The following is a 26,395-nucleotide window of genomic DNA, read 5'->3' as shown; positions in this document are numbered from 1 at the left end:
CCCCAGGCCTGGGGAATGGCCCACAGGTCACTTTACCCAAGGTCATGAAAACATGCAGCTATGAACAGACCCAAGGGAACAGCAGAGAGGTCTTGCAAGGTAGAATGAAAAGGCATGCTCTGTGGCCTGTCCCTTTCTGAGAGTAGAACAAGGACATGGTCATGATCCAATGGATGCCAAAGATGTGGTGTGGTCTCCTTAGGTAGTTCCAAAGCCAGCTGAGGATGGCAGGGACTGCCTTCTGCCCTTAGAACTGGCCTTGGTAACAGGCGAGAGCAACATGGCTGTGAGCCCAGGTCTGAGCCCCGAAGAGGCAGAGCTAATCCCGAAAGGTTTAGAGCGACAAGCCCACACTTGCCTGAATTTGATAGGAAAGCGGTAAAGAGGCCTCCGTGTGTGAGCGGAACACATGGCTAGCTCAGGGCAGCAGAATCCCAAATCACCCTTGAGAGGGCATCCAGAGTCAAAAGGATCGTCCTGAAAGTGATGGGGGTACCTGCTGAGAAAGGGGCATCTTGGTGACACCTTCGTTCCCTTGATGGTTTTTATTTGGGAATGTACAAAGATCAGGTTCAGTTCCAGGAACACACAGTAGCCACAACCTCTGTGTACACAGACAAGGCTGTTTCCCTCACAGTGGCCAGCCTCTTCTGTTGCCAGCTACTACTAACTGCCACAGAGACTGCTTCCTGGGATCCAGCAGAGTAGACTAAGCGTCAGAGCCTCTGGCCTTCTTACCTCCATCTCCACATTGCAATTTGACTTCTAGGTGGTCCTGGAGTCCCTGAGTCAACCCAGGCCAAGATACTGCACCTCAGCAGACCCACTGTTCTCGTGTGTGTGCGCACTAGTGGCCGTGTCTAGAGTGGCTGACTGTTGGAGAATGCAGGCAATTTGGGGGGGTGGGGTGGAGGAGGTAGTCTCACTAGATTGTTCCAGCTGGTCTTAAATTGTAGCTCTTGACGTAGCCTTGCACAAGTATTCGCTGCCACATCCAACTTCAATGATTTGGGGCTTTTGTTTTTTCTTTCATTCATGCTTTCCATCCCTCTGAGCCTCACACATTTGGCGCTGGCGCTAAGGACCCTGCTGAGGCTTGGTCCCTAGGAGGGAGTGGTGCAGACTCCTCTGCTTAACATTCTCATAGTTGCAGGAGCTCAGCCCTGCCATGAGCTTGTTAGGACTTCCACCTGCCCTGAATTTTTACAACAGGAAGCCAATGCTCAGATCTGGCAGACTCCCCCCCACTAGGTGCTCGGCTGAACCATGGCCCAAGGTGTCATTAGGGATATCCTGCACAATGTCTCTCAAGGCCTGGCAGGCCCTTGTAACACAAGCCTAGCATAGGAATGCTGCACACTGAGAGAAAAGCTGGGTGGCCAAGCTTACTCCTGTCTACTCCCTCTGCTGTGTGGGTGATTGAGCTTTGCCATCCATGTACCTTCCCTACATCCATGATGGGGAGAGGGGAGAACTTTAGTCCTGTAAGGAAAAGGCCACGCTCTAGTCATTTTGGTGTTCGGGGCCATTTCTAACTGTAAAGGGACCAGCAATAGCTGTCAGAAAGCTGATAAGCCTAGGTCTCCCTGTGTATGTAAGGTCAGGTCAGAGGAGACATCACATCCATAGCTTCAGGAATTCCTTAGAGCAGGCATAAAGTTGTGTTGCTTCTCTAAAGTCTGAATAAGCCCTGGCCCATGTAGCCCCTGTGGGCCTAGTGGTCCTGTGAACATGGAGTGGTCTTGGGTTTAGAGTTCTGATTTACAATGGAGTTGTGTGCCTCAACCAGCATAAGCCAAGAGGAATCCACAGCCCTCACCCTCCATAATATGTACCTGTCACCATCACCTGTGGCTACAAGGTGTAGGTAGACTCACCGAAGCTCTCAGAAAAGTGTTTTAATTCAGGGTACGGCACATTATAGAATGCAGTTTGTTTGTTTGTTTTTAACGCTGAGAAGACAAAAAAAATGCCATCTGCACACGCTCACAAGAGGTTAAAAAGTTCCTCTTGGTGGAACCGTGAAGAGCATGTCTTGTTGAGGTTCCCACACCCTTGTAGCCCTTATAGAGGGACACTTAAGTGTCACTTGGCTCTGCTGCAAAATGAGCACAGCCTGGACGGGCCCCTGGCGTGATACCTGATCCAACCCATCGAAATCTGTCTGGGTCTCATCCTCATCCACTTAGGATGCTGGAAGCCTTCCTGCTACCCACTGACTGAACATCACTCTGTCCCTCTGCTCACTCATGGCCCCTCCACTCTGCTTGAAATAGGGGGAAACTAAGGACATGGCATGCTGGAGAACAACTACTTTCTAGGCCCAGCCCACTGACTTTACAGTGAATAAACCTCACAGAAAGCTTTGCCTTCTCCATTCACTCCTGGCCTTGTGCCAGGAACTCAAGGCACCCAAAGGTCAAAGAACCACGAGGATACAAACCATGTCTAGGCACAGTCTCTCAAACATCCCAGGACGACGCTGTGCAGCAAAAGTAAGAGCAGATGGGTTTTTTTGCCCTCGCGTATGGGCTTTCTGGATCACACAGAAGCACGTGTTACTGAGAACTGTCAGCTGCCATTAAATGTACTAGTATCCAAATGGAATGGAGAAAGGTGGCTTTGTCCATGAATATCCAGCCTGGTACAATCTCCCTGGTGCCAACTTGCCATCTGTAACTGGTGTTGGGCCAGGAGATGCTGTACTCTACTGGGCTCATGCCAGCACCTGCTGTGTCCCCGAGGGCATGGGAGCAAAGTGCTTGTTTGGATGCTAGGATGGGTGAAAGTGGTGGTGGTGGTGATGGTGGTGGTGCTCGTGGTGATGGTGGTGCTCGTGCCTCTGGATCACAGGCACCACGTAGCCCTCGGGCCCCAGCATGGGAGGCATGTCCCGTACCACTTCATGCTCCACCATGGTAGGCTGGCCATGCCCCTTGAGTGGTGAGTGGCCTTCTCGGCCCTTCTGTCGGTACCGCTTGTGACCATAGGGCTGTGGTGGGGGCTGTGGCGGGGGCTGCGGAAGGTGGTGGCCATCCTGAGCACTCTGGGACAGTGGCACAGCCTGCAGGCCATAGCTGAGTGCTTTCCCTGGCTTGCTGTTGCCTGGTGCCCCGAGAGGTTTTCCTGAACCTTTGGGAGACCTGAGGAACTGCTTCTCCTGCCCCTTGAGCCGGGGCTGCACAACCAGAGCCCGGGCAGCAGGCTCATTAGTTGGTACGACATGGTCAGCCAGGACCTGGGACCTGCGGTGGTATATAGCGTGAGCATCCGACTCCTGTGATCGGGACCTGCTTGGAATGTGTGTGGCCCTGCCATGATGTTCTTGCCTGGCCTGTTCAGGTGGTGACCCTAGGGACAAGACACAATGGTGGCCCAGAGTAAGGCTTGGGACACATGCCGTATCTGCACTATGGGTTTGCAATAGAGGTGGCCTTCTGGCTGGCTCACAGCTCAGATGGTCACATGCCCCAAGCTGAGCAGGGAGAAGTGACAGTTCAGTCCCAGGCACATTTTATATACTGTCTGGGAATCATCCCCTTATTAGAGACCCTGAATGTCACTCCTGAAAGGGGTTTGGCTACCCTGACAACTTGCTGCTTGGCTCAGCTGGCCCCTTGTTCCCTGTTGTGGGTCTTGTTAGGGAGAATCTCCACTGGCATAGTCAGAACCCTGTCTGGGACATAAGGAGGGGTGACAGAAAGTTGTGTTATATTAGGGGGTACTCCAGTGAAGGAGTGTAATTAATTCATTAATATACACCCCCTCTCCATCTCTCTTTCTCACACATACAGAGAGAGACTTGATAGAGCCAGATCAAGCAGACTTCTGCAATAATCTGGTTTCAGCTTCAGGAAGTAGTTAAACCCTTAAAGTCAGCCCTGTGCAGTGACCTTAGTACATGGGGCCAGTTGAGGTCAAACTCCCCACTAAACCCCTGGAGCCACATCTACCTCTTCAGACACCCCTATCATCAGAGGGTTGAAGCTCTAGTACAAAGCACATGGGGCCAGCCCTTGCCAGGTGAGGGTCAACTTCAGCCAGGGACCTCTAGCCCAGGTTGTCTGGAACAGACTGGAGGAGCTTATCAGACACTGTCACAGTGTTCAGCTTGCCTGTGTGGACCCCCAGGGATGCTCAGTGGAAATGGGGTGGGGGCTCTCGCCTCCAGCTTTCAGAGTGCCAGGCAGGCTGCAGTTCATGAACCTCTAAAGGCTACTAGAGGCACAAAACAAGAGGCGCATTCAGTAAAGCAGGACTGCAGGTGCCTACAATACTGGCCGTCCACTTCTACACAAGCTGGCGATTCTGGCCTAACACACCAGCTCCCCCAGCTGGAAGGCTCCGGAAGCTAAATCTAGTAGTTTTCTATCTTCTCTAAGCCAGAGTTATGTCTCATACACATACCTGGATGTTTAACCACCTTGCTTTCCAGGCCCCTGCCAGTGACAGGAGGGGAAGCTGTGAGTCCACATCTAGGCAGAGGATGACGAGGTGCCCAAACGGGGTGGGGACACCAGGGATCCAACACTGTGTTTGGATAATTCCAGAGCCTCCTGCCTACTTGCAGCTTCAGGGAGGCTGCTATACACGGCCGAGAGACCAATGGTGGGAGTCCTCCAGTACCTACCAGGACCAAACTTAGATGTATAGTTCTCGATGCCAGCAAGGTCTAGGTAGTGGTTTCTGCGCTCTGTGTTCTCATCCACACAGTAGGGCACTCGCACAGAGCAGGGCTGGGGATCAGCATTGGGCTTCCTGTGTGGAGCAGAGAGGATAGGCCTGACCATTTTCTCAAGGCCGGAGCTTCAACCCTCATATGGCACGAATGCCTACAGAGCGGGGAGGTGGTCTAGGAGGCTTAAGTAGGGACTTTGACTAGTGCCCACTGTCCGGAGAAAGCAGGAGGGAGGCAGAAGAGCAATGTTGTATGTCGTTCAGAGAACTAAGGTCCACAGCTCATTACGGCAGCCCACCGGGACCCAGGGCCCCACCACAGGTCTCCCAGGCTTGAATGGTGCTCCTGGCCACTTAACGGGCCACATGGCCCCTGCTCCCTTCCTTGGATAGACATGATGCTTAGCCCCACCCAGGTGCCCTTCACAACACACAGGGCCTTCCTGTTTCAGCACCCTGCCTGACATCAGAGAGGCCTGCAGGAAGCAACCACCCGGCCCCACACCTCACCTGCTGTAGGCAGACAGCCTTCTGTCAGCCACCCGGGAGTCCTCTGTGAGCTCACTCTCTGTTCTGCCACGAGCTGGCTCCCGGTCTGAAAGAAAGGTGCTGTGCTCTCTCATGCCTCACTCATTTGTTCACTCCTTTGCGATTTGGTCATTCACTCATCCCCTGCTCACCTGCACATGCACGCTTTCACTCAAGCATTCTTCTGCCCATTTGTCCTATGAATCCATATACCCACTCATTCTTTGCTGTTATTGTTGTATTGTCTTGAGACAGAGTTATCCTATAACCAATGCTGATTGTTGACTTTTAACCCTGTTGCTTCCCTAGTGCTTAAGATTGGAGACCTATCACTATGCCCTTTGTTAATGAATTATTTTCCTTGACTCATCCATCCACTCACTAAGAAAACAGTTTTGTCCCCTGCAAGGTACCAGGTTCTGCTTGGGACATATGGAAACAAGAAGTTTTTGACTGAAAGTGGTTGGGAAACATGAACCATGCTGATATGCAGGGACCGATGGTGCAGAGATAAGTGCTTTAGGGAAGGGCAGGTGTGAAGTGTAAGTTAGGTGTCTGTGGAAGTGGCCTGCCCCCGCAGGCCTGTATTAGGGGTGGTGATCATGGAGACAGCGCCATTTGAACAGGAAGGGTCGTGGCAGAGACCCCTCACCTTGGCCAGTGGGAGGACATTCCTTCCTCTTGCTGGAGGGTTCAGGACTGACACTTAGCTTCACTCGGAGAGTCTTGCTGCTGCTCGAGGAGTGATTGACAGAGGCGTCGACAACCTCATAGATGGTGTGCATCAGGCTGGACATGTCCTGGGACCAACATGACAGACTTCAAGGGACATTCCTCCCTTTATCAAGCATGTGTTTACCTCCTTGAGTAACTACATGGTACCTTGAGTCCACTTATTCCCCACCAGAGACTGACTCATATCTAATATTAGCCCAAGAATGTCATACGTGGCTTAACGGTAGCCCTGCCATCTGTCCTTTCAAAGCCACATCTCTGACTTTTATATTCCAGAACATTGATAAGCAAGCAGGTAAGTTGTTTTTTTTTTTTTTACCTGGATACACTTATTTCAGCATCAATGTCACAAGGGCAATGCACAGGCTTCCTCTGCTCTCCTAGACACAGTTCAATGGAGCAGGGGCACTCCAAGTACCCAGGCTGTCCCATAAAAGACCATTGGCCCAGGCTTGGCTTAGGGACATCACAGCTATAGAGGAAGACCATACTGGACTTGGTGAAGAGATGTGTGCAGACTTACAGAGTAAGGGGATACTGATACCAGCTGGCTGAGGATGTGAAAGTGGGCCCCGCTTCTCAGGAAATTTCTAGTCTCTTTCTCCAGTTAGGGCTCATTTTGTCTCTCCATCTGAGGATTCAGACATTATCTGTCCATCTGTTTACCAAACCAAACTGGTTCCAGATCTTAAGCAGCCACGCCCCTAACCTGAGCCTCCATCCTATGGTGGTCTGCCGCATGTGGGCACATTACCTCTCTGGTGACTTTCCCACTGTTGTCAAAGTCATACAGTGTGAATGTCCACTCTTGGCGGTTGTCTTCTTCCACGGAGACATCACATTGGAGGGTCTGTAGGCCATATGCAGGGGTAGGAGACAAGGAAGAGCCAGCTGGGACTGGCGACTGGGAGTCCCCCAGCTGCAGTTCGTCCCAGCTTCTACACAGGTGAAGGAAGCTCGAAGGCAGTTGGCCTGCAACCCTCAAACCCTGTCTCTGCCCAGCCCCACCCATCTCCTAATGAGGAGCTGACTCCATGCCTCATGACTCAGTTTCTCCCCTGCGGCGACTGTCTCTGCTCGTGCAAATACCCAGGATCACTTTGAATAAAGAGAATTAGAACCACATGTTCCTGCTGCTCCCCTGTCTGTGGGGCGGGAGACCCCGCTGTTGTTCCCTGACCAGTAGTCCTGGATACCCATTACATAAGCAATCCCATTTTTTACATATGTAAACTGCCCGGCCTTGCCAAGTCCATGGCAATATCATGCAAAACAGTAAAGCAGCACATTTTAGTCCTGCTTTAAGGCCTCAGAGAAGCTAAGGAAAGCATAGGGTTGGAATGGCCATGGCCCCCATTTAGGGACCCCCACTATTCATCTTGGACCCTAGGGACCCGCTCATGCAGATGTTCAGGGGAGAGGACTTACGTCAATGTTCAAGTGCTTCTTGCTGAGTCTTAGCGGGCCCTCCCGGCCTGCTGCTTTCTCCCCATCATCTATGCTGAAGGGCTGTCCTTGGCCCTCGTGGCCCTCAGACTTCTCAGGGGGCAGCACAACTGAGGGGGACAAGAGGAAGTGATGCATGGGTAGCATGAGGACAGAGGGGAAATGGTTGACTATCGCTGCTCTCTTCTGTTCTGCCTGGCCCTGAGCAAGGAGCCTGCTCCTGTAGACTAGGGAAGTAGAGAGCAGAGAGAGGCCTCACCTGGGTAAACCCTTGCTCCATGAGCCCACAGTGGCTCCCAGTGAGCAATCTGCCCCCGCTAGGCTGACATTGCACAGATGGGGTGGGAGGAGGCCTTTCAAGATCAGAAGAGAGTGGCCTCCACTCCCAAGTCCTCCAGGAGAGTGAATCCCAGTATCCCCAAGCTTTTCTCCTTGTTTTCATGGTCATTTTCAATGCCTTCGCTCCAAAACCCACTGACTAGGCCACATGTGGGCTATCTGTTGACCAAGCAGTCTTGTCTCCCCTGACTCCCAATGTGGATGGATAAGAAACCCTGTTTTGGGGGCTCATATATTCTGGGTCTCAATCTGTGCCCTAAAGGACCCACAGATGTTGGTCAGGTGTGTCTATTCAGGTATGAGCTGAGAGGATGCCCAGTGCCTGACTTCCAGAAGGCAGTGCTGGGAGCCGCTCTGGGCTTCAGCAGATGTCTGAAGGTGGATTTACAGTGCACTTACTGTGCGTGTAAGAACTGATCACATCTCTGGGTGGGGCTGACTCCAGCAAAGATGCAAGCATATGTCAGTGACTCAAGTGGAGTTCAAGTCACAGGTGGCATGTTTAAGACAACTGGTGCAGTAAGTAGCCATGAGGTTAAGTCAGAATTCAAGAGTACCAGTCCACACAGCCCAACCTCTCTGCTCAGTCCCAGAACTACAGACACAAAATGAGCAAGTGTATGGGGACAGTGGCTCAACAGTTTGCTTCTTCCACTGACAGATCCAAGCTGTCTGCTTGGTAAGATTCACAGGTGACTAAGGGTGCTGCTGACTCAGGAACTAACTGCTCTTGAGACTAGGAACCAACTGATCCTGACTCTTGTATAAGGGTTCTGTGGTATGAGCCCCAGGGTCAAGGTGAAGTCTGGGAGCATTTGCTGGAGCTAGACTCACCTTCCAGGGAGCCCTTGTCCTCCCAGAAAGGCCCATCCTTGGGGTCACCATTTGACAGCTCCTGCAAAAGAATGGGGCAGCATATGGCCATGAGGTTCAGCAGGGCAGAGAATGACAACAGGTTGGAGCTCTTTGATGCTGAGACCTGAATAAACACCAGCATCAGATCTCAAGAGGCCTCTCAATCTACAGTTCCACATATACCAGCCCCTCCCAGCTTCTCACAGTGGAATGTACAAATGCCGTGTGCTGGAGTCATTTCCAGGACTGGGCCTCATTGTCTGCAGGTGGAACCCACTTTCAAAGTGGGATCTCCCTGAAGCTTAGCTCCAACACTGCCAACCCACAAGTATAAGAAGCCTTGACACTCTGGTCCTGGCCTAGCTTGCAGAGTTTTCCACCAGAGCTTCCCCCATGGTAGCCCTGGGATGAACTCAGGGTGGCATTCAGTAGAGCTGCAAAGGGGCCACTGCCTCCCCCGGGGCTGAGCTGAGGAGCAGGGATGGCTGCCAAGAAACACCCTCAGCCCACAGCTGATCTCAAGACCAGTTATGGAAAAATGGGAAGGACTTCAAACACATCTAGGCGATGTTTAAGCCAAGAAACTGTGCAGAACAAAAGCTCACATGGTTCTTGTAAATAATCCATAGAAGCAAAAGCTACGAGAAAGGAAATATAAAATGTGCCATGGAAGCCATCTGCAATCAAAGGGCTCTTCGTGGCAGGAGAACAGGCAGCTGCCAGTTCAGTAGTCAGGGCTGCCAGAAGCATTTCCCGCCAGTTTCTGGCACTCCTGTTTGACTCTGCGTGTCTTCGAAGATTTGAGAGCCCTCAAGTAGATGGGAAGCTGAGCTAAGACCCATCCATCTGGCCAGCTGGCAATGTCCTTGGGGCCAGCAAGGGCCAAAGGATGCTTTTGGTTTGTAACTGGAGGCAGGAGAAAGACAAGGCCCCTCAATTTTTTTTTATCTCATCCAGAAAACTGACTATCTTGGGGACAGTTTGGCACAGTCTCACCCTGTCAGTGACCACAGGAACCAGAAATACCCACTACCCCATTCCTCACTGTGGAGAACATGGGATGCCTGGCAGGAATGCCTAGCACAACCTCATGTTTATGCCCTTCGGAACAGAAAGGACACAGTGACAGAACATATTTAAAAAACCTGATGCCTTTGGGATAGAATGTGAAAAGCATCCTGTCTCTAGTAGCAAACAAGACAATAACTGTGAAAGCCCCAAGCCTGAATGGACAGGATGACTGTTCTGCAGAGTGTGTGAAGAAGATATCAGAAATGTTCAGTCGTATGGGACGGAGACAGGAGTACAGCAGTATTCTGGGAAGTATTAGCTATGTGAGGATTGGTGAGGACAAACCAAGTATTAGTCTCCTGAAAGAAGAAGCCAGGACAGGCTTGGGGGTTCCTTAAGACTACCCCAAAGTGCAGCAAGAGGCTCCTCTCTAGGCTGTTCTGGCTGTGTACCAATTGTGGGAAACACAGCATTTGAGGAGCCCTCACTGCAGGAGACCAAATGGTCAAGGCTGAATGACTAGGGCCAGGAAGTAGGCCAGGAGACCCCTGCTCATATCTACAAATTATAAGTACCCCCAGAATCCTCCACTGTCTGGACCTTGATGCATATTATAGCTTGTCATTTAAAGGATTACACTGGAGACCATCTCAATGAGAAAACCTTGTAATTATTTAAAAAAAAAAAAAAGTCTCTTTTCTGGCTGTGTATGGTAACATGTGCCTTTAATCCTAGCATTTGGGAGACAGAGAGTCAAGGATCTCTGTGAGTTTGCAGCTGACCTGGCCTACTTAGCAAGTTCCAGGACAGTAAGGACTACAAAATGAGACCCCTTTTCAAAAAGGAAGAGGAGGAAAAAGTAGGACTTCTTATTCACTCACTGATCAAATAACCCACAGACTTAAGTCTCAAAGAAACTGATTTTAATGAAGTACAAGGGGTCTGGCCTGGCTCTGTGGAACTCTTTTATGTCTACAATGCATAGTTCCATGTCCTTCTGAGACTGGAGGGCTCAACCTGGAGGAACAGGGACCAGCTTATCCCAGTAGAACATATGATGAAATTTAGTAACCTCTAAAAAGCTGATTTGGGACTTTTCTTCCTTCGAAATCAGAGTAAGTTGTAAAGCTTCAGTTCTAGCTCCTATGAAGTGTAGAAACTAGAATCCAAAAACATGGACCCCAAGGGTTCAGCTTCATCTTGGAGGAACCTAGGGTGCTGTGGTTGACAGGTCCTATGTCTGATTACAAGTCCAGTGGTTCCATGTTGCTGCTGACAAAACACAGTTATGCAGGGAAACCAAAGCTGGCTGATGCCAGGAAGAGGGTCAAAGATTTGAGTCACTGTCAAGAGACAGGAACAAGGACAAGTGGAGCAAATATCAAGGCGGACATCTCTTGAGTGACCTTCAGGGGCCCTACTGGGCCTGAAAAGTGGTGCAGGTGAGAGCAGGGTCCTCCCTAATATTCTCATAGTCCCTTCCTCCATGGGACTCCCAGGATTTATCTCTTCCCCATCAGGCTTTTGGTCGGAGAGCTTGAATCCTTCATGAACAGGTATGTCTCGTCTTACTAAGAAATTGGTGGGTGCAGCACCCCAAGAGGGAGATGCAGCTGAAAGGCTAGAACCTAGAGCTGCCAGCCTCTGGCATGTGCCTATTCCACCTCCATACTTTATCCTGTATATGAGGTTGGAATGGCCACCGTTCGTGGACACCTTCCATTTCTTATTTTAAAAACAATCTTGAGTAGCAGGTGTTGGAGCCTTGCATGGCTTATGGACTTTAAATGTGCAGTTGGGTGGGGAAGTAAGGACATTCAGTTTAGAAAAAGAGCTGGGGATTGGGCTTTTAGCATGCTTGGGATGCACTTCTCTAGATACCAATGCCCAGCATGGCAAGAAAGGAAGAAAAACAAAATAAAGAAGATCCTGCACAAACTCTAGATTGGTCTCCCAGGACATTCCCAAGGCTACAGTAATAGACCAGGGCTGCTATAACTGACCAAGGCCACAGCATCTGTGGGCAGGGCCACTGCAGCACACTGTCGGCACACACTAAAACCCAGAACATCAGGATTCTGAGCACTAGCCCAGGTGGCTGGAGAGGCCCTGGATCAAAGGAGAAAATGAGTGTTTGTGGGGAAATTCTGGCCTCTGCCTGGTGATTTAAGTCAAATCTGTCCTGCTTACTTTGGAATGCCCTTTAATCTGCACTGCTTTAGTTAAGTAGAAGAGCCAAAAGCTTTAATTACATCATATAAAACCTGCACAGGGCCACTGACCACACAAGCAGCCCCTCCCCAGTGCAGGGAAGTCCCTGTGACTTAGGCTCACTGGAAGGCTGTCAAAGGCAGACATTACAACCCCTGCTGTGATGGAGTCTGGTGTCCTCAGGCCCCAGCAGATTTTCCTGAGGCCCACCTCCCCATTCACCCTGCATGCTCTTAAAGAACTAGAACCAAACCCTCTACTAGATCCTCCTTGCTCTGGCCTCTGAACTCACTCCTCTCTGGTCAAGCTTTACCTCCTCTTTACATTCTCAATTGCTAGACACTGATGTCTGGACCTGTCCAAGTCACCCTGGAAGTCCTGTCCAGGTCAACAGGAACCCCTGCTGCTTGATGAGGCTCCAGCTTAGCGTTCTGCACACCTCCTAAGTGCCTAACCCATAGGCACCTCCCTCCAGTACTCACCCTACCCCAAGGTTTGCAATATCACCATCTCATTTTCCAGGCTCTGACAGGTACTCTCCTAGCCCCCAGTGTCATGACTGTGGGACCCATGCCACAGTGAAAACATGACTCATATATAAGATGGCAAGTATCTATGGTATGTCTGGGACTAACTTGTGCTGGCCTGAGGAGCTCTTTGCCCTGCTGCTGCATACATGGACAGTCCACACCCTACAGACACCCATTTATTCACACCCAAAGTGAGGGGTCCACAATTCTCCACACTCCTGCCCTGTTTCATTCCTCCACAAGGTGTTCGGGAAGTGACAGGCCTCAGGCCAATCCAGGTCACAGTTCTCAAACATTCCCCATAACTGCCACTGCGTGGCAGCAGTGAGTGAGGAAGTTTCCCAGCAAACCTGGAGCCCTACTTTCCTAACTCAGAGGGCAACTTGTCCTACTGTAAGCACACAGCAGAATCAGAGGTGTTGGTCCCCACACCCACCTTAGAAAGAGGTTCATGTTATTGAATCCTATCACCTACTAGAACCTGCAGGCCCTGGGAGACCATACCTCCGCATCTTCCAAATGCCCAGCCAACATAGGCTGCTGTTAGAAAGAAGCAGCACAGGGCAGACGGGCCTCAGGACAACCACTGCCTGAGGTGTCACCAGACTCAGAAACACAAGAACACTGTCTCCACCTGGGACCCAGGGAAAAGGCCTTTATTCCTGTCCAGAAAATAATCTAGGTGTCTAGATTTTTTTTTTCCCCTTCCTGAAGCCAGGTCCAAGGGCTTCTGCTGTAAGATAGCGCAGCAGGTCAGGCTTCTGGTGGAAGGACAGGCAGTGACAGCTCTCACAAATTCCTATTCTCTGTGATGGAGTGTTCATGTGACCTTCAAACAAGGCAACATCTCCCCTTGGCTCACAGCTTCTAGGCTTGTGGAAGCTCTGGCTTCACTTATCAGTTTTAAGGTCAAGGTTGTACATCTTCAAGTGTAGACTGGGATGAAGGGCCAGATCTTGCCAATGTCTCAGAGATGGGATGAGGTTGTGGGGAGGGATGCACACAGATTCAGATATGGTCACATAAAGAAATACAGAGACAGAAACAGGCAGGGATGGGGAAAGAGGTGGGGATTCGGCCTTTAGTGGGTACCCCAGGGGAGGAGAGACAGAAGGAGGTGAGGCCAGAGAAAATAGATGGAGGCCACTGTCCAGAACTGTGCCCAACAGCTGGCACCACCAGGCCCTGGGAAGGGTGTGTGGTCTCAGACATGGTTACCAAGTACCAGGGCCGTCTTTGGATATACGTACACTCCAATATTAGCTCCTGACCATCAGAAGAATCACCGCATCAAGCTCCTATTTGCTGGAAGACCCCTGCAGCCCCTTCCCAGATGCAAAGCTCTCCATAAACACGTGCCACAGGCCACCGGGAGCACCTTTTGGACAGCTTGGCAGTGTCAGTCCTAATCACTCTAACACTGGTGCTGGGGCTTTGAGCCCATGTTAAGAATAGCATTCTGGTGGGAAGACAGAGCTGCAGGATCTGTGTGAGATTTACGCCATGTTTTGGGGTGGGTCAGGGAGTAGGTGGAGGGCATATAAGAAGCAGCCAGTAGTGCCCTCAAGTGTGGGTTGCAACTACCTAAGGACCATGCGGAAGAGCCAAGGGAGCCAGGAAAACACCAAGGCTCCTGCTTGCAGGCTGTGGATGTGGAATTATTGTGGGCATCCCTCACACATGTCAAGTTAAAGGCATCACCCTTGGGACAAAGAGAATGTGATGCCCAGAAGTGGCTGATGCCAGGACCATCACAGTACTGAAGCCAGTAGGGTCAAGAGAGAAATGAAGAAAGGGGCTACAGGGTAGAGATAGCAAGGTCACAGCCTCTTCTGCTGGGGACGGTACCAGGTGCAGTAAGGACCAGCAAGAAGCAAGAAACAGCAGCCTAAGAGGAGACACTGGGGAAAGCAGGCTGTAGATACCTTTGGAGCAGAGAAGCAATGGACTTGGGGGGCAGGAGATTATGGCTTTGAAAGCACTCAGATGCAGGGCCTTGCTCCTCACACAGTTTTCCAGGCATGGCATCAAGCACCAGGCTCCAAGGAACAATGTTTTCTTAGGAAAAGGTGAGGAGGCCACTCTGCCTGCCGCCAGGGGCTGGAATTCCATTTCCAGGTGCTGGCCCGCTAGTCTGTCTGGAAACGCTTGGCCAGCTTTGAAGTCACGTCTCAGTTTCAGCAGCTAAACAGTTTCAGATGTGACAATCTAGTTTTATGGGCTTAATAATTCTGACACATGTGCAGTAGGGGCCCAGCAGTTCCTGTGGTGCCGGGCAGGTCCCCTGCAGGGGCTGAGGGCCATGAAGTCCTGAGTGCCTGAATCTAAAACAAGATGTTTAAGGATAGTGAACGCCAAGCCAGCACGGAAAGGGAATACAGCAACGGCATGTTAGCTTCTTGCTTTCTTCTAAGATCTCTATGCCCTCTTTTTTCTTTTTTTTTAATTGGGAGGAAGGGGCTAGGATCATTTTCACCAGAGATTTTATAATAACCAAAAAATGAAATTCATAAAAGGTGAGTAACTGGGAGAGTAACAGGGTTTCCTAAAACACACACTCATCTTTCACACCAGTACTTTGCCCAGGCCAGAAAATACAAATATTTCCATCATCATCTTCCTCCTGTTCCTACCAGCTTTCCCATTGTTTCCATCACTTGATTAATAATAGAAGATAAAACATGGACTCCATTCCCAACTCCCACTCACCCAAAAATACACTGATCCCCCAAGTAGTCCCCCAAAGGGCCCACATTTGCTATAGGAATTGATCAGCCCCATGGACTGTGGGGAACTGAGCATCCACAGTCCCAAGGAGGCCCAGTTCACAGAGAGTACTAGATAGGAGGAAGAGGATGAATGAGTCACTGATGAATGCATGGCCACTTGCTGGAGAAACTTTTGCAATGTGAGACACTGCCGGAAAGGTCAATTGCAGTAAGGGGTCAGCAGCCTCCCTTTAAAGTCTGGCAGCCGAGACCCTATCCCTCATTCAGAGAGAAGGATTCAGGTGACTTGTGTCATCCACATTAACCTACACAAGTGGGAAACAGAATGCTGCTAGCGCCATACCTCAGCCAAGAAAGGGGACTCTCCACATCCTCCCAAGAATCCATCTCCAACAAAGACGTCCACAGAAGTACTTGAAACAAAGTACTTTCAGCACACGCACACATTAAGTCTTCATATGCATGAGTGTGACGTCTGTACATAAACATGTCTGTACTCACTGCACATACAAATGAATGTACACACACACACACACACACACACACACACACACACGAACCCACAAGTCCGCTTGCCCAGAGAATCAAATAACCATAAGCCATGGTGACTACTTGTCTTGTTTTCACTCTTAGTTCTTGGTGTTCCACGGTCACTGCAACTTGTCTACACCTTGATTTTCTTTTACCAGTCCTGCCTGACACCCCAATTGTCTTTCACAGAGAATGATGACCAAGGCTGACCAGCCTTCCCTGATGATGACAACTCACAGTTCACAGGCCACAGAGGTTGCAAAATAACAAAATGGAACCCAAACTCAGATCATCTCCCAGACTCAGCTCCTTCTCTTGGATGAAAGTGGACTCTTGATTTTTAACACAGACCCCACACAATTTCCTCCATCTCAGCTCTGACTCAGGAAACCTACTGGACATCTTTGCTTCTTTCATTCCTATTAAAGCTTTATGTTTCTCATTTCAAAGGCAGATTAGTTCCAAAGCTGGAAGAGAGCACGGCTGAACCCTAAGTTACTGTTTCTGTTTTACTTCAGAATGTACTGTGTGATGTGCTGTTCTTACCGGAGATAAGCAGGCTAAAAACCGGCGCCAGGCCCCTGGGGAGCTCACAACTCAGAAAAAGCAATAAATGGTGTTCGTTTTTGTTAAGTGCTCTCTGTAGAGCTCTGTGGAAACATACCCTCACTGGCTCTGCTGCCTGGCTGGGCTGTGGAGATCAAAGGGGGCCTCATAGCTACCCTATCTGGCAGCAGCTGCACAAAGGCCTTAAACGGAAAAAGGCCAAACCTAGATCCTCCAAACCCTCCCTAAGGAAATTTAGTGCGGTCCCAGTGACAAACTCACATTGCAAGTTTAACAAACAATATTGTTTTCAGAAATGGTACCAGCTCCAGGCAGTGGAAGGCTGCACAGCTGCAGGGAGAGCTAGAACCCAGGGTCATCCAGACACAGAAGAAAGCCTGGACATAGCAGGGGCTCCTAGGATAAGACTGAGGTCCAAGGGCCTGGTTAGTGGGCCAACGATAAGCTGACTGCCAGGACTGGAGGTGGCTGGGAAGAGATGAGAGCGCTGGTTACTTCACCCAGCAAGGCTCTGGTCCGTGGGCAGAGATGTGGTACCCACAGATCCCCTCACTGTTGCCTGAAGAACTCCAGCACACAAGCAGAGGCTCCTGTTCTTCCGTTCTGCCCTATACTCTATACATCACAAACAAAAGAAACCCTGAGACCAAGTCCAAAGAACCTTCCGGACAGCTTCCTCTCCCCACTGATGAGCTGACACAAGGCTGGCTCCTGCTGCATTGTAATGCCCGGCCTACAGTCTTCCCACAGAGCATTCATGACACTTTGCCCACTAAGGTCATCAGATACTGTTGTCACAACCAACTCCACCAGAGCTGGCTACTGGATAGAACTTTAGAGAACAAACTCCAAAGGTGCCCAGTCAGCTATGGGAAAGGAGGACCAAGTGTTCAGGGGACACTGAGCAGGATGAGGCCAGCAGTATTAGGTGGGCATCCAGGATTCCCACCAAGGGCACAAACAGGATGGGAGAGCTAACAAAACCTGTGAGGGTGAGCAGACGGGAGTGGAAGGGCCTGGCCAGGCCACCTGTACTCTAAATTTCTCTGGGAGAACACAGGAGGTTTCTGCAGTGAGGGCTGTCACCAGTGAGGGCTGGGGCAGGAAGAAAGAGGTATGAAGTTGCCAGCTTCATGAGGTTTCTGAGCAAGTTCTTCCCCAGAGCCAGAACAAAGTTAGGCTTTCACTTCAAGGAGATAAAAATAATTCATTTCCCTTCAGTGGAGAGATCCACGCTGGACCCCCGTTTCACAAGCTAAGAGAAGCTAAGAAGGCCCTGCTACCCTCCACTCCACCCCCACCCCAGACAAGGACTAGCAGAACCTACAATTCTGGGGACAAAAAGCAGGAAGGGCTATGCTTTCAAACACACAGACCATCCTTCACAGAGCCCTGGATAGCGACCCACCAGGATGCCTAATGGTATGTTAAAATAATCTCCATCTGAATTTCTGTATTAAAATATTACATGCTTTTTAGCTTCCCTGATTTCAGGGCTCAAAACTAGCTATGGCTCACTGAGAAGATTCTGAAGAACAAAGGTAAAATAAGTCCTCCCTTCTGGCTGCCGGGCTTCATTGCCATCAGTACATTCCAGTTGTGCGTGGCAAACAGGATAGAACAGACCCAATTTGTCTGGTGTTGGCATGAAGGGCTGCCAGCCAGATGCTGCCAAATCTCCCGTCAACGTGAAAGCTGATTACAGCACACGCGGCCCCAGCAGTGGGTGCAGTTTGCCGTGAGGCAGGATGGGGGCCAGTGAGGGCTTTTGATCACTAACAGGCTTATCTGTGAGTAGCAGCTCCAGCGAGCCAGTCTTGCCCAGGCCACTGCTGTGCTTCTGCCCGGGATGGTTCTGAGCATCCAACAGGCCACAGCTGTGCCTGGTGAGGTAGCCAGCACATGGGATAATCACCCTCACCTCTCAAAGCCTGAGACAAACTTGTGCTCCTTAAAAGTGGCCAGTCCATGTTGCCAGCCAGGCTTCAATGTTATCTGGCACCAAGCTCAGTTAATAACAGAACAGAGTCTGAAAATGACCCTCCATCACCACTGGGTGGCCCATAAGGAGTCCACTTGCTGTGACCCATGCTGGGTGCTCACAGTGAGCAGAGAGCACTGGTGTTTTGACAGCCCAAGGATAACCACAGAAAGCCAATCAAGCAAAGAGCTGGGAAGGGGGTGGAGCTGTATGGATGACCTTTCCATATGCCACCTCAAGTGTGAGAAGCCTAACCTGAGCCACGTGTTCCAGTGACTCTGTATCCATCCTAGAGCCCCATGCTCTTTCTGAAGCTATGGTCACTGGACTGCATCCCGCTCTGCTTGTCAGCATGTATACCAACTTTTTGACAAATGAAGCACATAAACAGTGCCCCAGTGGGACGGAACACTTCTGTGTAGCAGTAGGGTATGTCCCATCCTTTCACTCCAGGGGAATTTCAGTTTCTCACATAACCCAGGAGAGATTCTGGGGACCTGCTCCACATACTTGCACTCTGACCCCTTCCAGGGATCCTTCTGCCAGTGGGTAAAGTTGACTTAAAACTCACAAGACACAGAACTGATTTCTCAGAGGTGTTTGGGTGGGAGGGATAGGGGTCTCTGGGGTTCAGGACCCTTCCTCTTGTAAGAAGGAAGACTAGTCCATCAGGCTGTAAAAGGGAGACAGACGCAGCAGTAACACACCCACCAGAACCTCCCAGGCACAATTGTACCGAGCCTCTTTCCTGTATGTCAGGGTCTCAGAGCAGAGATTTCACGTAGATGAGCTGGGTGGCATCATGTATCACTTAGTGGCATCCACGTTAAGAGCAGCCCACAAGACCACCCACAACAGTTCCATGAACAGACATCTAAAGTTTCCCTACAAACAACTCTTTCTTGGGCTCCACGGAGCCACACAGCTCTGTGGGACCTCTCCACGAGCCAGCCAGGGACAGCAGCCTTCATGAGCTGCTGTGGATCAGTGTCTCCATAGTCTCCTGGGGTGATGCAAGCCTGTCCTCATAACTTCCTGACACAGGCAACATTCTGGGGGTTCTTCTTACCTGTAGGAAGATCTGGTCTTTGTCCACAGGGCTCAGCTTTTCTAAGCATAAGGCTGACCACTGTGCTTCCCAACCACATGTGGGTGGTCCTACTGTTTGTTGGCAGGGCCTGGCCAAGATGAAGCACAGGGATCCACCTCTGCCAAGCTCGTGCATCCTGTTCTAGACCCTCACATCTGTCCCCTCCTCCCTTCTGATATGACTGTGAGAAATATGTAGCCTCAAGGCCACAGGAAACAAGCTAAGCTGAATTCCAGAGACATATGGAGCAGGCCACAAGACCTGGCCAGATAGCCAAGCAAGAGCACAAGAGCATCGTGGCTAAGGCCAGTTTGCTGCCTCCTGACCATAGAGAAAAAAAAAAAAAAAAAAAAGTCATGTTTTAGTTGGCTCTGGCATGGGGTTCCAGTTTAGCTCTGGCCAAGACTTCAACAACCTCTGTGCAGATGACCAGTGGCACCCTTTGATCTCACTACTGAGCCTTGGAATTGGAAACACAGCTCCGCCCTCTACTTTTTGCACACCTAGAAACAGAAACCACCAACCCCTGTCCCCAGACTACAGAGCAAGTGACAATGGATACAGAGCAAGTAGACCTGTCCCTAACGCTGGGAAGGGATTGGGCCTGGATATGTTGCCTACATTGCCCTGCTCTGGACAAGCTGTAGCATCTGGGAAGTTGGCCAGCCTGTTCTTGCACATGAAGCTGGACCACAGTGCTAAAACAGAGTGCTCATGAGGCCAGGCCATCCCCTTGTGTATGGTTGGAACCATGGTCCCTAGCCATGCCATTGGCTGGGCCTCCTGCTGGCCTTGCCCCAAATTCACCTCAGACCCCCCACTCCTCACCTGGGCTCCAGGTTGAGCAGGTCTTCTGGTCAAGAGTGGGAATCACAGGCTGACTCTTGGACTTGTTTAACACAAGGCGGGTAGCTTCTGAGGAACAATGGCCAAGGCTGACCTCTGGCCTCCACATAATTGTGCATACATGTGCACATGCACACACATAGAAACACACACACAAAGCACAAAATTCTCACATGTAAATCGCTCAGCCACAAGTGAAACTGTAAGAAGGAACCTGAGTTATAGGGAGGTGGCGCCATTTGCCACAGTGGCCAACCTGCTCACCAGGGCATGGGGAAGCCACTTCCCCAGTTTTATTAATACTTCTACAGAGCCAAAATTTTAGCTCCTTCAGCATTAGAATGAGCAGCTGTGACTTGAAGCTGTCTTAGAAATCTAGATGTGACAAGCTACCCAGGAACAAGCCTTAGTCCTAGCTTTCTATGAAACGCGCCCAAATCCTGGGGCAAGAGGCCTCATATTCTCAGAGCCTTGACCTAGGCACTTTATATGGTGCTCTTTAGATGCAGAGGTAGGCAATCTGTACTTATCTATCCCCTGTGTCCAGTGTTGAGAGCACTTGTTGATCTTCCTGGGAACCGTTCAAAGAACTTGAATCCCAGGGAACACTCTTCCTTTGCATAGAGAGAGGCTGTGCCGGCCAACGCTATTCCCGATTGTAGACGCCAGGAATCTGTCTCTCCAGCTTCCAGCTTCTGTGGCCACAACCCTAACTGTGGCCTTGTATGGTCAGTGACCCAGAGCTCCTGTCGTGAGACACCAGAGAGTTAGCCAAGGAGCAAAAGCAGATTCTGTCCCTCAGTGGCAGATTATATCAAAGTGGTTCCAGGGCCTCCCACAAGTGCCAGACTGGGTTACACACTGACCGTAGGGCACCTGGTGCTCCTTGAGATGACTCCAACCCCTTCTGCAACATGGTGATAGCCCGGTGGCATTTGCTTCCCTGCTCTCCTCTACTTAGACCCGACCACATCTTGGGACCACATCTTCAGCCATGTGCCTAAAAGCATTGTCACCAGCTCCCTCAGGTTGCGTCCTCTGGCCAGTTTTGCTTCCCCTCTCCTAAAGGCATTTCCTACAACTCAGGTGGTTCCTGAGGCCTCTGCCAATTCAAATCCCCTTGGTTGAAAAATCTACTCAGCTCATCACAGATTATGTGGGGGAGGGGTGAGACACCTGCAGATTTGGAAGCACAGAAGGGGCAGGAATTCAATGCCATTTGACTACTTGGCCTTGGGGATCCTCAGTGCTCCTTGAGGTTGCTGGCTCCCGAGGCTTGTCCTTGATGCTCCTGCATCCATGTGAGCCCCTGAGCCCCTATGCACGTCTGCACCTACTTCTCTAGATTCAGACTAGAAAAAGCCAAAAGCCAACCCAGAGGGCACAGGGAGAACAAGGGACAATGATATGTTGTGATGGTGGCCACTGATACCCCTCTTCTACCCCGATGCCTTCATGGCCTCTCTTCCAGCTGTTCTGTGGGCAGTCCCAGGGAAATACTGCTTCTTCTTGGGGGCTGCAAAGCACCTCTCTGGAGCGCCATGCCTGTCCTGCAGATGTCTTACGCTACATGTGCGGTGTTTCTGTATCAACCAGGGATAGGGTGGTATTCAGGCTGTGGCAAAGGCTAACATCTCCCTTCCCTAGCAGAAGCAAGCAAGTGTGCAGGTGAGGTGGCTCCTGGCCCAGGGCAGGTAAATGACCTCTGCCACAGCAGGAGCAGCAGAGTTAAGGGGCTCAGGCTTGACAGCTGGTTCCAGAGAAAAAGGGATCAAGGCCTGGATGGACAAGCTTTCCGGTTCTGAGGAACCTGTCAATGACATGATAATGAGAGCTGATGGGTTTAGCTAGAAGCCAAGGTCTGCACAGTGGATTCAGCCCCCAAAGGCACCACAGGCTCTCACACTGGTCACTCCCATACTTTCCAATGTTATCTATGTCCTTCTGAAAGGTACGACGTGTCAGCCCACAGAGAATGACCGTGTAAATGTGGGTGGAGCTGGTGAGTGGCACTGTGAAGTTCCAGTTTGCCCAAGACAGCCACACGTCACCCTCCACAGGCTAAGCAGCCGTGGCCTTTCCTCTTGCAAATATGCACAGCTGCAGAGCGCTCAGAAAGCCATGGATGTGGTTCTCAGTGGCCTCCACAGCTTCCATACAGGCAGACTCCTCAGAGTCCAAGCTAAAACCACACCACTAGAGTGAGCAGAATGCTCCTTTCTCAGGCTCAGTGGAAATCTGTGTTTAATTCACAACAACAACAAAACAGTGACTCTTGTCTTCTTAGTAATTTCCTGCCAGCCTCTGGGGGGGTGGGGGGGCTGGGGAAATTAAAGACAGACTAGTGGAAGAAGCGACACACATGAGACTATCGTGCATGGAGCCTCACAGATGACTCAGCCACTGAGAAAAGCCACCACCAAATGCTGCCCGAACTTCAGCCCCATCAGTACGTTCTCAAGGCCTGAAACCACAGTTGTTCTGATGTCACACGCCTCTCTCCAAAACATCACTTGGCTATTGCTGACAGACCCATGCCCCTCCCTTCCTTTCCCTGCAGGCCAGGAGTCACACAGGTGCTGACACACAGCAGAGCTTCTGACATAGCAGTGATGGCCACTGAGGCAGGAAGTGGTCCATACAGCTCAGTAGCAACGTCGTCCTTCTGGTTTTAGGGAATGGGAGAGCAGATGAGACGCCAGAAAGGGGAGATGCAGGTCTCCCAGGGAGCTGCCACAGGTGATAGGGCGTGCCGAGTAGCGTGATCAGGGCACAGCTCCTGGGGTGCTGAGTTGGACAAAACTCTGGGCACTGTGAAACAAAGGCCTTGAGAAGGGACAGAGACCCAACACTGGCTGTTACTAAGCTTTCCAGACAGAAGGAATGTTATGAAGATAGGGTCCCTCCCAGACCTGGGCAAAAACTGCCTAGCAGAGCTCTAGCTTCCAGGCCCAAGGGCAGCAATGTGGCTTCAACAATACTTGACCCTAGTGAGGGTGATGCCTGGGCTAGGGCCTCAGCTCAAGGTATGGCCAGGCCAGGAGCCACAGCTAGATATGGAAAACACAGTGTTGTCACTTACAGCTGCTTAAGCTGAGTCAGTCCGACTGAGACACTGCTCTTTCCGTTTTAGAAAGGCTTTATCATAAAAGAAGGACAAAGCTAAAAGAAACAATGCAAGCCAGAGCCCACACAACTAAAACAAAACAATGAGCCAAAGTGTGGTATCCCTGGTCCTAAGATCACAGCTTCACTTCAGTAATTCCACAAGGATACAGGAAGCACCTGCACTCTCCACAGAAGATGCTCTGGCCCTCGCACTCCAGTGACACACACTTCCTTGTCAGCTAAACTGTGCCCCATTCTGAATACCACTGCTCTCAAGTGGGGATTTCAAGGGTCCAGCCCAGACTTGCTGCTAGGAAGAAAGACCCCAAGCCTGACGGCTAAGGGGGAGGGCCAGCCTAAATGCTCCCCCACGGCATGAACACGTTCCCAGAGACCAGCCCCAATTTTCTATCTCTGGCTAACATGCATCTGAGAACCAAGCTATCCACAGGCAACACTGGCCACCAAGAATTCCTTAGCGAATGTAAGTGTTAGCAAGATGGACCTGGGCAGTCCTGGATGCCTGGCCTGGTCTCCTCTCCCAGAAATAGACAGCACATAATTATCTCAATCTTTACACTGGACCCACAACACCTCAGCATGTCTACTTTTATGGCGACAGTTGATCATTCCAGGAAGCACACATCCAAACTAGTACATATTATTTTGAGCCTTTGTAGGCCCAGGTCTTGGGTCAGGGCCACACAAAGCACTCATGAATACCCAGAAGTTTCTATTCATCAACCAGAAGGTTCTTCCAGAAAGGACACTGACCCCAGTCCATTTTCTGACTTCCCAGAGCTCTGGGCCAGTGAGGACCTTGTAGTGAGGAGCCAGCAGAGGGGAGCCAGTTGCAGGTGAGCAAATAAAACGCAGTCTAGTTGTTCTCTCATACTCTGCTCTCCCTAACACAAATAGCCCAATGTCTGCTTCCTTTTGCTGGCAGATAAGCTCCACCACATCTCACCCCAGGGGCCCTGGCCCTGGACAGTTCGCTCCTCCTACACATGGTCCTTGGATAATCTACTCCCACAACACTGGGTAACACTTGTGGTTTGGGGTAACAGTTTTCCCACTGCCCAACTGTCCTGGGTTCTCCTCCCTGCAGGCCTGTGGTCAGCTCTCTAAAAGATGGAAGGCAAGGGTAGCCCTTACCTTTGATAACTCCACTATGCAAACAATAGGCTCTATAGTCTTCACCAACGGATGGGGGAGGTCCCTCAACCCCTCAAGCCTGGAATACGGTGATCTGGGCCCCAGTTGGGCCCCAGCTCAGCTTCACCAGTCCCTCCTGCCTGAGGGGCGGAGCCACCAGTTCAACCCAAACTTAGCGCTTGGAGATTCCAGTACCTCCACCCAGCCCCCCCTGGGATACTATGCCAGATGCTGGGAAGGGGCCGGCTATCCTGGCCAGCCATCTGAGCAATGCCTTCTGCACGTCCCGGTGGTAGAGAGGCACAGCTCCGGCAGATCTCCAGACACTGCGAGGCCGGTGGCTGCGCGACCCCGCCCACTTCCCGCTGCCTACCTGCTTGTCCCGTGCCCGATGTTCCACGCCGCCGCCTGAGCGCCGTTCGGTCTCTTCCGTTCCTTTGCGGCCGCTCGCGTATGCAGACACCACGAAGCTGTCCCCTGCGGCCCGCCCGCAGACGCGGCGGGAAACACGGCACCCACGGAGAAGGAAGAAGATCGTGAGCCTCGCGGGATGCGCTTCTGCCCAGCCCCGGCGCCTACCCGGTCCCCAGAGCCCCGGGGCCACGAGCTACCGGAGACCCAAGGCGTGTCCCACCCGAGGGCGAGAAGCAAGGGGCGCCCCAAGCTCGGAGCTCTGCGCATCCGGCCCCGGGGCCGCCTCGTGCCCTGACCGCGCCCGGACTCACCTTCGGGGCTCTCTCTCCTCTTGCAGGCGGCTGCGGCTGCGGCGCGGCCGGGGGACACGGGAAAGAGAGAAGGGACAGTGAGTGGCGGCGCCCACCCGCACCTCCCCGCATCCCGCCGCCGTCCCGCTGCTCACCATGCTTAGACTGAAATTTCCCCATGTCGCCGCCGGGCCTGGACCCACACTACGGCCGAGCTCTCATGTGCACGTCCCAGGTTCGAGCCCGGGGCGCGTGAACCGCGCGCCAAGAGCTACTCGTGGAGTCCGGATCCGGGGCGGGGCAGTCCGGCGAGGCTTGGCCCTACAACCGGAGGCAGCGGCGCGGGCAGTGGCCGGTCTCCCTCTGAGCGCGCGCGCCCGCTACGGGGCTTTAACAGCGGTTCTCGCAGCGCCCCCCGCGGCCGCGGACCGTAGCGCACTGGACCGGAGCGTCTCCTTTACACTAGGTTCCACTGCACCCCAGGCGGCATGACTAGCACAGAGCACTTGTGGTGGCAGACAGGGCCTGCAGTAGACTTCAGGTTTCTGATGTCTCGGATTTCTTGAGGGGGACCAACCTCCACCCCTCACCAAACTTTGGTCTTGAGATCCCAAATTCAAGAGGCGGGTGTTAGAGTACTTCTGTGGAAGAGAGAACCCTGGAGTCACGTAGGTCTTAGAGACGGTTTTGGATTCCTTTGGCCGGGAGAGGGGATAGGCACAGGCTGGGCTGTGGAGGTGGGGTTTGGAGCTAGAAGGCCACAGGAAGGTACCTGGAAGAGAGGGGCTAAACTGTGTCCTGGCCTCCTGGGGTGGACCCTTTTCCCTTCCTCTCACATTGGTGAAGAACCAGCCCTGCCCATCAGCGTGGACAGGCCCTGAACCCTTCCCTTTGACTTTGTGGGGGCAGGGTCCTTGCTGAACTCTGGTTGGTCCATCTGGCTCAGACCAGTTCCTCCATAGCTAGCTAACCTCTCAAACCCTCTCTGTATCCCCTCCTACAAGTTTGCCCTTTGGAGGGAATCACCCACTCTTGTTCTCTGGCCTGCTCATCCTCAGGGATCTCTTTCCCCTTTTTCCTTGGGCCCTAGCTTGTCGTGGTAATATTTCTCTGCTTGGCTCCCTCCTTGGCCCACATAGTTCTCTCAACAGACACATCTCTGGAAATGGTTCCACACATCATTTTCTTTCCCAGCTTTCTTGAGATAGGGTTCACATATCCTATAACTCTCCAACTGAAGACTCACCGCCCAGTGGCCTTTTGTCTGTTTACAGATGTGTCAGCATAGTCAGCCCTAGAACCAAACTCCTAGAGGGAGGCCTTACCTCTACTTCCCGAAGAACCGCAGCCCA

The 26,395-nt window shown here is 51.6% G+C and overlaps 1 protein-coding gene across 1 annotated transcript; it reads right to left on the bottom strand.

Moving 5' to 3' along the window:
* Positions 1-530: 530 nt before the first annotated feature.
* Positions 531-25,417, bottom strand: Nkd2 (NKD inhibitor of WNT signaling pathway 2). Its single transcript, XM_021631442.2, has 10 exons — positions 25,199-25,417; positions 25,065-25,100; positions 24,713-24,816; positions 8,560-8,620; positions 7,369-7,496; positions 6,695-6,790; positions 5,858-6,005; positions 5,188-5,272; positions 4,631-4,758; positions 531-3,351 (listed from the first exon to the last, which is right to left on the bottom strand). The coding sequence occupies exons 1-10, from the start codon at positions 25,221-25,223 to the stop codon at positions 2,774-2,776; spliced, it is 1,389 nt and encodes a 462-aa protein (XP_021487117.1). The 5' UTR covers positions 25,224-25,417; the 3' UTR covers positions 531-2,773.
* Between the last annotated feature and the right edge of the window lie 978 nt (positions 25,418-26,395).

The sequence above is a fragment of the Meriones unguiculatus genome, chromosome 3 (assembly GCF_030254825.1).
Source record: "Meriones unguiculatus strain TT.TT164.6M chromosome 3, Bangor_MerUng_6.1, whole genome shotgun sequence".
Classification (NCBI taxonomy): Eukaryota; Metazoa; Chordata; class Mammalia; order Rodentia; family Muridae; genus Meriones; species Meriones unguiculatus.
This window is presented reverse-complemented; position numbering and strand designations above follow the sequence as displayed.